Genomic DNA, 12255 nt, shown 5'->3' with positions numbered 1-12255 from the left:
TTTTTCGTAATATTAACTCCTTTTTTTAATCTAATTTGAAAAACTCACCGTACTTTTTAGAAATGATCAATGTCCATTCGTGAACTAAATCCGATTATAAAACCGACATAAATTCAACGCCGTAAAAAATTGCTGACTGATATGGGCTCTCTATCTCTGAGTCAACAGGCAAATGAACTTTTTAAATGATATGTAAATTTTCGCTAATAGTATAGATCTACCAAGCTACAGAGTCAAATAGTGATCTTTGATAATACATGGATCCGTTTGTCCGGCTGAGTAATCTCATTTTTCCCAACACATACTAGGAAAATATCAGGAACGACCTCTTGAACCCTTCTTTCCAAAGACATGTCCTACCCATGCTCGGGAAGCATCCCATGTTCAGATCCCGAACTACTTGCCTAATTCCCAACAATTTGTACACAATAATAAGTTATCGTGGGCCTAAACTCAAATTCGCCGTTGGGGGATTTCTTCTTTTTCTGCCACTACCGCACCATAGAACCATGGAATTGATACTCTGATTTGCACCGAGAGAAGGTGAGGGGCATTTGCACCACAATTGTTGGTTTCCTATCCATTAAGTTGTCCTCATCCTAGAATCCACCAAGTCCATGCAAACAGAATCTATTCTATCCAGTAAATTAAAATGGAAAATGATTTCTGACAATCTTTGTCGGGGACAGTATAATCTCAACCATGGATCCACATATCATTACTACGTATTTTGCATAAAGCATTCATTGATCGGGAGATCGTGTGGTTAGAAATAACCGACAAATCTTGTCGGACTATCGGTTTAGCGACTTCCAATTGAAAATTAATGGTTCGATGAAGAGCGTCTCGGCCCCACCAAGCGAAAGAGTCTGTCTGGCTCCATCTTCACTTGACTTACCGACACGATATCGATTGCTTCGATTCTTTGAGAAGATAGAGATACCCGACCCGAGTCCACGACCGCGTAGCACGTCGGGATTTCGTCTAACCACAAATCCGCGTTCGACTGGTGGGTGCCGAGTCAGGTTTCAGTCGATTCATCCACCCCCAATAATTCAGGGCACGAGCCGCTCTCAATCCGGGGAGAGGACTTATTTTGCGAGTCTACGGGGAATCCATCCAGAAACACGAGAGATGCCGTCACGATACGGCACGGCTCGTGAGATAAAGAACCTCTTGTCCAATAGTCCTACGATGGACTCCACTTAGATGCTGTATCATCTCGAAGGTATCAAACATGTTCGAGAAATAGTGGCCACTAGTTCAAAAGCAACCTCAACTTGGCCCGAACTAAGCCGGGGACAAGAACCTTCGGTGTACAATAGAGCATAAAATGGTTTGGTCGTCCTCGATCAAGGACTTTGCTAGCGACATGTGAGCGGATGGACGAGCTTTGTTGAGACGATTATATTCTACAACTTACCCGTATCTAGTTCAAAAAGAATGAATTCGATGCAATCCGACGTCGATCCGATGGGGTGATGGTGAATGAAGAGATAGCACACCATGCCTTGGTGTTGTGCCGTCGACTCTTTCTTATGTTTCAGCCCTCCCTTGAGGGTTTTACTCGACCCAACTCTCCGGAATAGTTTTCGTGTGGAGTTATTTACGCTCTCTAGATACATTATTGCGGAGTATGATAGAGTATGTCAAAGCTAATGGAAGAATGAATTATTAAGGGTATACATGTGATTTGCACCGTGACTTTGTATGCCCTAAGCTCCCATTATTTATTGAGGCAATATCTCTTGTTAATTGTTACTCGACACTAATAGCGAAAAAATCATTTAGTATGATATCGTGATTTTTCTCTTTCTGATTGTAAAATAGTTTTTCTACTTCTCTTTTACATTTTGTGAATCCTAACAATCTTAAAGTCGGCTAGGGTTGATGATCTCGAGCATGCTAACAGGGGATTGTTCAATTGTAGAAACAAGTAAGCCATTTCTCTCGACATTGACTTCCGAAAGAATAGGGCTCCAAGGTATTCATGTCGAGAGAGGATCGCCAACGATAACATTCGTTTAACAAGAGCACTTCCCTCCTCATAATTCATCCTTTCTTCAATTCTTCAATTTCTGGAGGAGAGGGATTTGACCTAGATGTCTCCCTCTACTCCCTCTTTGGTTGTTTTTCCTTTTATTTTCTCTTGTTTCTTGCTCTATTTTTCTGATTTTAGATTGTGGCTTTTCTCTCCCGATCTAGTTTTTTATCTAGGAGTTCTAAAGCACTCTGCCTCTAGTTTCAATGATGTTCATGGTAGCTCCAATGTCTATGCTCGTTCAATATGTTTTCGTTAGAAGTTTCGGTGTGTCACACTTGCCAAAGGGCTTGCTCTTACAAGTGTTGGATTTAAGCTTATTCAACATGTTTTTTTGTTGTTTTCATATGGTGATGGCATTGGAGACGCCGAACCTAGACACACACTGCCGAAAGGCAAAGCCATATTGATATCTCGGCATTTGCTTGTCACCGATAAAGATGTCTCATTCGGTAATCGACCGCTGATCCTTTTGCTTGGATGCAATCTCGTATCTCTTCAAGAGCATGTGCTTATCTCTGCCGTTCATGCTTTGATGACATACCTTAGATTTGTGGATTTGGTTTGTTTTGCAGGTCTATCGGCTTGTTTTGTTGCGGTGATTTTTGAAATTTCTTATGGACCCTTTCATGTATTGTTTTGGTGATGAGTGAAAATTTATTGTTCGGAAAAATATCAAGAGCACTTTCCTAGGAGAAGCATTGCACTTGCTTATTAATTTAAGGGCTAAGACATCTATTATCGTGCCATTTAAGACACGGTAATATCCCACGCCTATTCGGGGTACAAGTTAAGAAGCTGTTATCTAATTGGGATTACTGTCCTCAAGTCCAAATTACACACAAGCAATTAATAAAAATATAGAAAAAGAATTGTAAAAATTGTCTATGTCAAAGACGACCGTACCCTATCGGATGATTGGCATCCATGCTAGTGATTTCCAACTTAAATTGTCCAGAAAGACTATATTGATAAATCGTCAAAATATTTATAACTAAATTGCCACAATCGAAAAGTTCATAACTGAATCGGCAGCTATACGGTAGGTTTATGACTTTTTGGATGATCTTCTCAAAGTTTGCATACGATAGCATTAATCGCTCGTTTAGGAAAAACCGTCAAAAGTTAGAGAGCGCTAGTGTTGTCTAGACTAAAGTTTTACAAAATACGTCTTTCAATATAAATGTGGTCAAAGTAGAGAGAGAGAGAGAGAGAGAGAGAGAGAGAGAGAGAGAGAGAGAGAGAGAGGGGGAGATCTAATCCCCAATTAATAACTCAGATCGCATCACGCTTCCCCCAACCGTTACGTCTTGCTTCACGTTTTTTCAAAGGCATGACTTTAGCTTTGAGCGATGATTAATTAGTCGACATCGATCATTTTTTTCTCGAGGGGAATACAGGGAATGTGATGCCAAGACCAGACGCCGCGAATCAGCCGGGGGCTGACTTTGAAATAATCAAAAGTGATCTTTCGTCGAGATTAAGAGCTCGCGACATTAGATAAATTAGCAATTTGCTGTCCCTAAGCAGTGTATTAATGAAATCGAGCGACCCGCGTTCCAATGTTGGAGTTGGACTTGCCCTCTCGAGATATTCTAGCGACCCCCTTTTGCGACCTTTGTGGCGTTTAAGAGACTCTTCAGCTACTAAGCCAACAAAAAATAATAAAATCGACAAAAAAAAAAGGATATAATTTGACTATAAACGGAAGCATGAGTCATAAAAAAAAATCTTAAATCTATTATATTTATGTCAATTCGGTCTTAAGTATTTAGACAAAAAAAAAAAGTCTTAAATATTTTAAAGCTTTGCCAATTAAATACGTCCGATCGGTTTTGGTCGAAAATCACCGACGTAGACTCCAACCGTCCTACGTGGCATGACCGACGTTGACGTGGACAATTTTTATTTTTAATTTTTCAAACTATTTATCTATTTTTCTTTTCGTCCTTTCACCGTGGCCGTCAAGGTTCGTCGAAGCTTGTCGGCAATTGAGCGAGGGCTGCGAAGCCCTTGCTGGACCCATCGCCCGGATCCGGGATAGCGAAAAAAGAACAGAAGAAAAAGGAAAAACGAAAAGCAAAAACTCATAAAATTTAAACAAAAAAAAATGAAAAAAATATTGTTCACGCCAGTGTTTTCCTTCCAAAATTATTCAGAAGGGCTAAATAGGCAAAACGTCGACAAAATTTAGAATTAAATTGGCCAAGTTATAAAATTTAAGACTGAATTGATATAAATATAATAATTTTAAGACTCCCTTGATAATTTTTCATAGTGGGCATCGTGATATTTCTAAAAGGGCATTGCATCGTCACTTCTCATCGATTCACTTTTTTGAAATTTCCCCTTTTGGTCAAAGCGAAAGTCCCGTGAACACTTCGATTTCCCGTGCGATCCTCCGATCGCTTTTCATCAGCCCCGACGCAGAACGAGATAAGATCCACCTGGTTGGTCGCTTGATGACGCAGCAGCTGCAGCCCACATTTAACCGTTTGTGCCGTGTGGTCCGCGCGTAATTTCCCATTCAGCCTACTTTTCTCGAGGGGGGCAAAAGTGAAGAAGAAGAAGAAGAAGAAGGAATTGCAAAAGTGGATGACGTCTGGACAGCTCGACGTGGGAGATGGAGTAATCCTAACGTCGGCAAATGTGGGTAATTCGGTTAACACGAACGACGACATTTGCGCGGCTTAAATAACGCTTCGTGTCGTCCATTGGATGATTCAGAGAGACTCTGACCGTAGCCCTGAGGTCATGTCGGCCCGGCGATGGTCAGCGATGATCTCGCCGGCCACAACTGTTAAAAAAAAAACAAATTTCGAAAATATTATATAAATTGTTCACTTTAACGCCGACGTAGGACAGCCGTCGTTCACGTTGTAGATTTCCGGCCAAAGTTGGCCGAATAGATTCAATTGGTAAAACATAAAAATGTTTAAGACTCGATCAACACTGTTAAAAAGTTTATAACTGAATCGATAAAAGTACAATATGTTGTTAATTTTTTGGACAATCTTTCAATCTATTGTTAAATATAGTGGAGACTCGTGATTTGAATTCCATTCGTAGCTTTTATTAGTACACCCACGGTCGGCAATCGATTGATATTGAATGCAATAATCTTCATTGCCTCACACATATTAGTGAACATTGAAGCACAAGAATTCGCGTTCCTCAAAAGCGAAATGCTCTTCCGTTTTTTTTTTTTTGACAATCTTCCAATCTCTTGGTGCGTGTTTTCGAGGTTTCGCTTTCCTCGTATTTCGATAGCGTACAAGTCCGGTTTCAAAGGAGATCGGAAGAGTTTCGTGAAGGTTTCACTTTCACTATCATATATGTGCTCATTTTTTATTCTGCATAACGATGGTGTTTTAAGCATGCCGAACCTAAGCACGCATCACCGAAAGGCAAAGCCGCAGCAACAGACGAAGATATCGGTGTGCGCTTATTATAAAAGACGGATGTGGTAATCAACAATCGATTTTGATTTGACAAGGTAGTACATTTACCTTTTAAGTACGCGACCTCTTATCTTTGTGCCGATGATTCATTTTGTTATCTGGAGCAATTAAAATGCGATATTCCACTTTTTTTTTTTTTTGCAGATACGAATGAAATGTTCATTCGACCAAAAAAAACAGAAAAAAGAAATACTTGAAATGCGGGTGGTCTGAACCGGACCAACGGTTCGAAGAACGAAGCGGAACGCGCGTATCAGTTGAGCGACTGTTTTGATCGGAAAAAGCAGCATCGACATGGACATTGCCCGTGCGAAGCGACTTCCCCCTTGCAAGCCCGCAATGTCTGAAATTATAACCATCTAACCTAGAATATTAAGATCCGACCCCCAATCTGGCAAGTGGATTGCGCGAGCCATTGGATGGTCAACAAAAAAAAGAAAAAAAAAACAACTAAATTAGGAGCAAAGATGAGGCATTATCTCTAGAAGGGCATCCTGCACCAAGCATCCTACCTTACCCAGTCATCACTAAAGCCAAAACCAACATGTCAATGTAGAGGTGACTTTAGCACATGCTTCCATGTCAACTACGAATCCATAGCCCGAGCTCCGCAATTTCCTGCAAAAACACCAAACTTTCACCATCCTTTTCGTTTCCTCCCCCACTCAAAATTTTGTTTCCAACGATGGACTTCAAAATGGCTTCCTAGACTTTTAGACCGTGTTTGATAGCGGCACTGGTTTGAATTTTCTCTGTTGTCGAAATATTCCACGTTGCCCGATCCGACGAGGGCGGGGAGTGATCTCCGGGGTTAGAGGGTCTGGGCAAGGAACGGCTCTTGACAGACTTCTTGGATGGCAAAGATAATAAGAATGAACCGAACAATGCACCCGAATAGGGAGATAGCGATTCCGAAATACATACGTGAAAACCGATATTAATTCATAGAGACACCTTTTGACGCAATGACAATGCTTAGCTTTGGAACTCTAAAGTTAAGCGTACTCAGGTGAGAGCACTCTCCAACTTGTACGATAAAAAATAAAAACGTGAGACTAGATATGGGAAGGGCCATAGCGGACAATCTCGATGAGTTAAATATAGGGCATGACACTGACTACGAGATTTATGTGCTTTTTACTCACATGTAGTTTTTTTTCTACCTATCGATTAATCTGGAAGGCTCGTTGCAGTTAAACCGTTCGGTATTTTCATTGTCCTCATTTAAGTTAATAATAATCGCGCGTGCGCTTCAATGTCAAGACACGCGTGTGATCCTTTGCCCAAGTTCAAGGGCTACATCTCTCACCGGATCAGCAGTTACCCGGTAAACAGAAGACACTTCTACATCATGGAATCTGAATAGAATCTTGTGGTAGCCATCGTCCTCGCCAGTGGTCCGGTCTCCCGCCCCACCATTCCCAGAAACAGCCTCTAGAATCCCATCCAATTAAAAAGCAACGAAATAAAAGATTAATCTTTTTCCATAAAAAAAGAAAATTTTAAAGCAATTGCATTAAACTACAAAGCCGAAATTAATTTCCATTTGATTATTTTAGTGGGAAAGCTTAAGCGAGTTCAGTCGACTTGTGCTTCGCATAGTATCTTTAAATTAGGGTTACGTCGCCGATAAGTCGGTTCAAAAATACCGTGTAAAGCACAAGTCGACGACGTAGGAGCCAAAGCTCCAAAACTTCACTCCGGATGCGGGACGCTACTATACAGCCCTATCCGATAATAGCCATCCGAAGATGATGTGGATTTTACCTTCCCCACCATCACCTTTTAAGTTGAGAGAAAATATTTTTTTTCCTTCATTCTAGGGAATATCCTGAATTTTACGTTCCGGGGTTTAGACGAAGCGGTTTAATAACTTTACTCAAGTCCAAGAATTCCATCCAATTAAAAAGCAATGAAATAAAAAATTAATCTTTTCCATACAAAAAGAAAATTTTAAAGCAATGGCATTAAACTACAAAGCCGAAATTAATTTCCATTTGATTATTTTAGTGGGAAAGGTGGAGCTAGTTCAATCGACCATTGCTTCGCATAGTGTCTTTAAATTAGGGTTACGTCGCCGACAAGTTGGTTTAAAAATACTGTGCGAAGCACAAATCGACGACATAGGAACCGAAGCTAAAATAATTAACTCCGGACACGGAATGCTACTATACGATCTTACCGATGATAGCCATCCGAAGATGATGTAGAGTCTACTTTCTCCACCATCATCCTTTAAGTTGAGAGAAAATATTTTTTTTTCCTTTATTCCAGGAAATATCTCGAATTTTACGTCCTAGAATTTAGACGAAGCAATTTAATAACTTTACTCAAGCCCAAAAATCCCATTCAATTAAAAAGCAATGAAATAAAAAATTAATCTTTTCCATAGAAAAAGACAATTTTAAAGCAATTGCATTAAACTACAAAGCCGAAATTAATTTCCATTTGCTTATTTTAGTGGGAAAGCTGGACCAAGTTCAAGTCCAGTTTTGCCTGGCGCGCGCTATATAAAGGAACCTGGCTCTCGCCTCCATTCTCACTCACATCCCCCGTAAAACGGTCGAAGAGAGCGCGAGTTGAGTTTCGTGTCGTTTCGGATTTGGAGTGTTCGTGAAGATGTCGCTGCTCTCGGATCTCATCAACCTCAACCTCTCCGACTGCACCAACAAGATCATCGCCGAGTACATATGGTCAGCCATTCTCAGTCCCACCCTCGACTTTTCTCGTGTAAAAATGCCGCCTTTCCTTGTTTATGCTCCGAGTGTGTCTCTGGTTCGGGGTCTAGACTTTGTCAGTGTGTTGCTCGTTTGTGATCTCGCGGACCCCTTTTGGTTTGTGGATGGAAAAAGAAGGGGAAGCTGCTGAAATTGGATTCTTGGCTTTTTTTTTGGGGACGCTTTTCGTCCCCAAGTTTTGCCGTGATCGCTCATGTCGGTCTTACGGTCTGTGTGTAAGAAGTCTCATAGAAGTTGCTTCCAGTTTGTGATCAGTGCTCATGGATTCTTATTTGAAGTTTGTGGTCGTTCGTTTTGGTTTCATCACGTGAGAATGCTTGTTTCTTTTCACTCTCTGAGGTATAGAAACGTCGTTTCTTTCATTTTATCCTTCGAAACTTAAGCATGGAAATGGAGTCTTTCCTATGTTGTGCCAGTTCGAACTTTTTTTATGCGAGGCTTCACTTACAATTGCCTTTGATGGATCTGTTTAATAGAAGGTATCAATTCTGCTGGAATTATCCGTTCACAGATTTGTCATTTTTTTACGCTTTCCGGGCATGTTTTTAAGTTCTTACTCTTGGGATTGTTTGTCAGACATCAATGTCTTTCCCATGTTACTATTTTTTTCCTTCTATCCTTCTCGTGCATTCTCTGGCCTTATATCTGAGGATTCTGGCATCCTACTTGGTTTAATTTTTTTTTAGCTTCCATTAAATTTATTCAACTGATACATGCTATTTTGGTTTAAACCCTGAGATTAGAGGATGCCTTCTGCTATGCTAATTTTTATCATGTGTATCGTTTGATTGAATTAGGATTGGGGGATCCGGGATGGACATGAGGAGCAAAGCAAGGGTTAGTTACTCCGTGCACAAGTAGTTGATGAGAGAACAAGTGTCTACTCTTGTTGATAATCTTCACCGCACACGCTCTGCTTAACTTTAGCTACTTTTTATGATATAGACTCTCTCTGGTCCTGTTAATGATCCTTCAAAGCTTCCTAAGTGGAACTATGATGGTTCCAGCACAAAGCAGGCTCCTGGAGAGGACAGTGAAGTGATTTTATAGTGAGTTTTCTGCTTTATCCTCTTCCTGCTCAATTTTTAGCACTTCGTTTAGTCATATGTTGGCAATTTCTCTTGCAAAATCGTCGATTATTGGTGCTTGAATTGACATGGTCTGTCTTATGTTTGGGAATATGATCAAACAGTCCTCAAGCAATTTTCAAGGATCCTTTCAGAGGGGGCAACAACATTTTTGTGAGTTTTCTCCCCTTCACTATACATGATGCGATTTGCATCCTTGTCTTTTTTTTTTTCCTTTTTCCCTTGGGTATTACATTCATTGCGTCCTTCAATCGCTGTCTAAAATCCCAATTGGTTTTTAGGTAATGTGTGATGCCTACACTCCTGGGGGAGAACCAATTCCCACAAATAAGAGGTGTGCTGCTGCCAAGATCTTCAGCCACCCTGCTGTTGATGCCGAAGAGCCCTGGTATCTTTTCAATGCCCCAATCCTTTCTTTAATAGTTTGTTGGTTTACAATTACCTCTTTTCCTTCCATTCAAACTTATGGTCAAATTTCAATCTCGTGGAAAATAGGTATGGACTTGAGCAAGAATACACCCTATTGCAGAAGGATGTTAAATGGCCTCTAGGGTGGCCTGTTGGTGGCTTTCCTGGTCCCCAGGTACCGCAATTTATACCTTGTAAAGTCAACAGCCATAAAACTGAATATGGTTGTTGGTGAATGGTCTTAGCTTGGCACTCTCCTTAGCCACTCTATTAGCTTTGGATCGGAACTATTCTCCCACGAGAACTATTGATAGAATGCAAAGTGGAATCAAGGAGAGCTGTCTTGTTTGCGGTCAATCATATTTTTCAGCATGATCAGGGTTAATTAAGTGTGTGAAGAATCTGCTCTTTTCTTCCTTTTTTTTTTTTCCTCTCTCATCAGGAGTGGGATGCACATTCCTTTTCTTGAGTACGAGAGTTTGATTGTTGAGGCTCAACTGTAACCTTTTTACTAACTTTTGTCTTTGCTAAAACCAAAGGTAGTTGCCCGTTGCTTGTGCTGGCTATGTGATTTTGGACTTCTGCTATGATGCTTCAGGGACCCTACTACTGTGGTGTTGGCGCTGATAAAGCATTTGGCAGAGATATCGTAGACGCTCATTATAAGGCTTGCTTGTATGCTGGCGTTAACGTGAGTGGTATAAACGGCGAAGTGATGCCTGGCCAGGTAAGCGACTAGATCTGGGGTAAAAAGATTTACATAACGACTTTTATTATGTGAAACTTTGCAGTTACATTTATTAATTAAACATGCAAATAATTTCCCACCTTTATTATAGTGGGAATTTCAAGTTGGTCCATCCGTGGGAATTTCAGCTGCAGATGAATTGTGGATCGCCCGTTACATTTTGGAGGTACTTCAACATTCGAAGGTTCTGCTGCTTCTTGTGTTTCGTTAGTTAATGTTGACATGCCTATCTGTAAACAGAGGATAACGGAGATAGCTGGAGTGGTCCTTTCCTTCGACCCCAAGCCTATTCAGGTTAGTCAATCTTCCTTCATATTTTAGTCTTCATCTCGGTAATATCTACTTTGGAAATATTTCAACTTTGTACGACTCATTTGCTTTCCTCTCATTGCACTTATCCCTTCTAGGGTGATTGGAATGGAGCAGGTGCTCACACTAACTACAGGTAAAAGTTCATCTTTATATGCTTCCGCGGATAATTGTTCCTCGCTCTCTCTCTCTCTCTCTCTCTCTCAATGTGCAGTGTGCCCTTCTCTGCTTTGTGCGCCTAACATCCTAATTCTATGTGATTATACCGCAGTACCAAGTCCACGAGAAGCGATGGAGGATATGAGGTCATTAAGAAAGCAATTGAGAAGCTTGGACGGAGGCACATGGAGCACATTGCGGCATATGGTGAAGGCAATGAGCGCCGTCTCACTGGCCGTCACGAGACAGCTGATATCAACACTTTCAAATGGGTAAAGTTAAAAACAGGAGAAAGGGGGAAAGGACCTTTTTTGGAACTGCAGCAGTTGTTTTGTTAATAGCGTATTATACATCTTTGCGACAGATAGATGGCAAAGATGCCATTGATAATGATAGATTTTTATTTAAGGACGACGTATAAACAGATGTATTTCTCGATGTGTGTGATCTCTAGGTGCTTTTGGCAATTTAGGTAACAGAATCCTTGTAACGTTGCGCTCCTATTTACTGTTGTACAGGGAGTTGCTGACCGTGGTGCATCCATTCGAGTTGGCCGAGACACGGAGAAAGCTGGAAAAGGCTATTTTGAGGACAGAAGGCCTGCTTCCAACATGGACCCGTATGTGGTCACTTCCATGATTGCGGAGACCACCATCCTGTGGAAGCCATGAGTTCGCAGCTTCTCGTCCTCAAGAGATTGTGCTTTCTTGCAGATTTGATACCAAGGAAAGATTTTGTGTACCAACTGGAATGCTTGCATTCGTTTTCCTCCTATTATAGGTTTACTCAGTTACTGATGTTCGCCCCTTGTACTGAGGTGGTCAGGGGAACTCAATGCTTTCACTTGCGAAGATGAGCCGGTCTGTTTCTTCGAATAATGGCAGATCGCCAATTTGAATTGCTAGATTTTCATGTTCTTGGTTTCCTGTATTCGTATCTCCTCGCGAAAAATGAGCTCCAGTCCGGTTGTACCGGTTTTGATAAGAGTTTGAAATCTGCAATTCCCCCTAAGACACTGTTCAGGAGGTCAAATGTGAAGCTTCTCATCGGTTTGGTTGGTCAAAAAAGTCCATGCCAAAAATACAAATTCAGTCATGACATGGTTTTTCTTCAATTTGCCACAATAAAGATGATTTTGCTTCTTATATATGAACTAAAAATAGATCCATCGCGTTAGATTCTATTTAGAATTTTTATTTTTTGTTTTTATCCCGATTTATGAAGTCATGTATATGAATATAATAATACCGTCACAACATTGTAAAATTAGTCGCTGCTTTCGACAATAATTTCACCAATAATA

The 12255-nt window shown here is 40.8% G+C and overlaps 1 protein-coding gene across 1 annotated transcript; it reads left to right on the top strand.

The window, feature by feature from the left end:
- The first annotated feature begins 8037 nt into the window (after window positions 1–8037).
- LOC115733525 (glutamine synthetase nodule isozyme-like) lies at window positions 8038–11856 on the top strand. Its single transcript, XM_048274122.1, has 13 exons — window positions 8038–8056; window positions 8087–8195; window positions 9038–9077; window positions 9186–9289; window positions 9433–9481; window positions 9610–9716; window positions 9824–9911; window positions 10335–10463; window positions 10576–10650; window positions 10725–10778; window positions 10892–10929; window positions 11065–11224; window positions 11471–11856. The coding sequence occupies exons 2-13, from the start codon at window positions 8122–8124 to the stop codon at window positions 11621–11623; spliced, it is 1071 nt and encodes a 356-aa protein (XP_048130079.1). The 5' UTR covers window positions 8038–8056; window positions 8087–8121; the 3' UTR covers window positions 11624–11856.
- Window positions 11857–12255: the final 399 nt, after the last annotated feature.

Source organism: Rhodamnia argentea, chromosome 2, assembly GCF_020921035.1.
Source record: "Rhodamnia argentea isolate NSW1041297 chromosome 2, ASM2092103v1, whole genome shotgun sequence".
NCBI classification, from domain to species: Eukaryota; Viridiplantae; Streptophyta; class Magnoliopsida; order Myrtales; family Myrtaceae; genus Rhodamnia; species Rhodamnia argentea.
The sequence above is the reverse complement of the archived record's forward strand: the minus strand, read 5'-3'. Positions and strand labels throughout refer to the sequence as shown.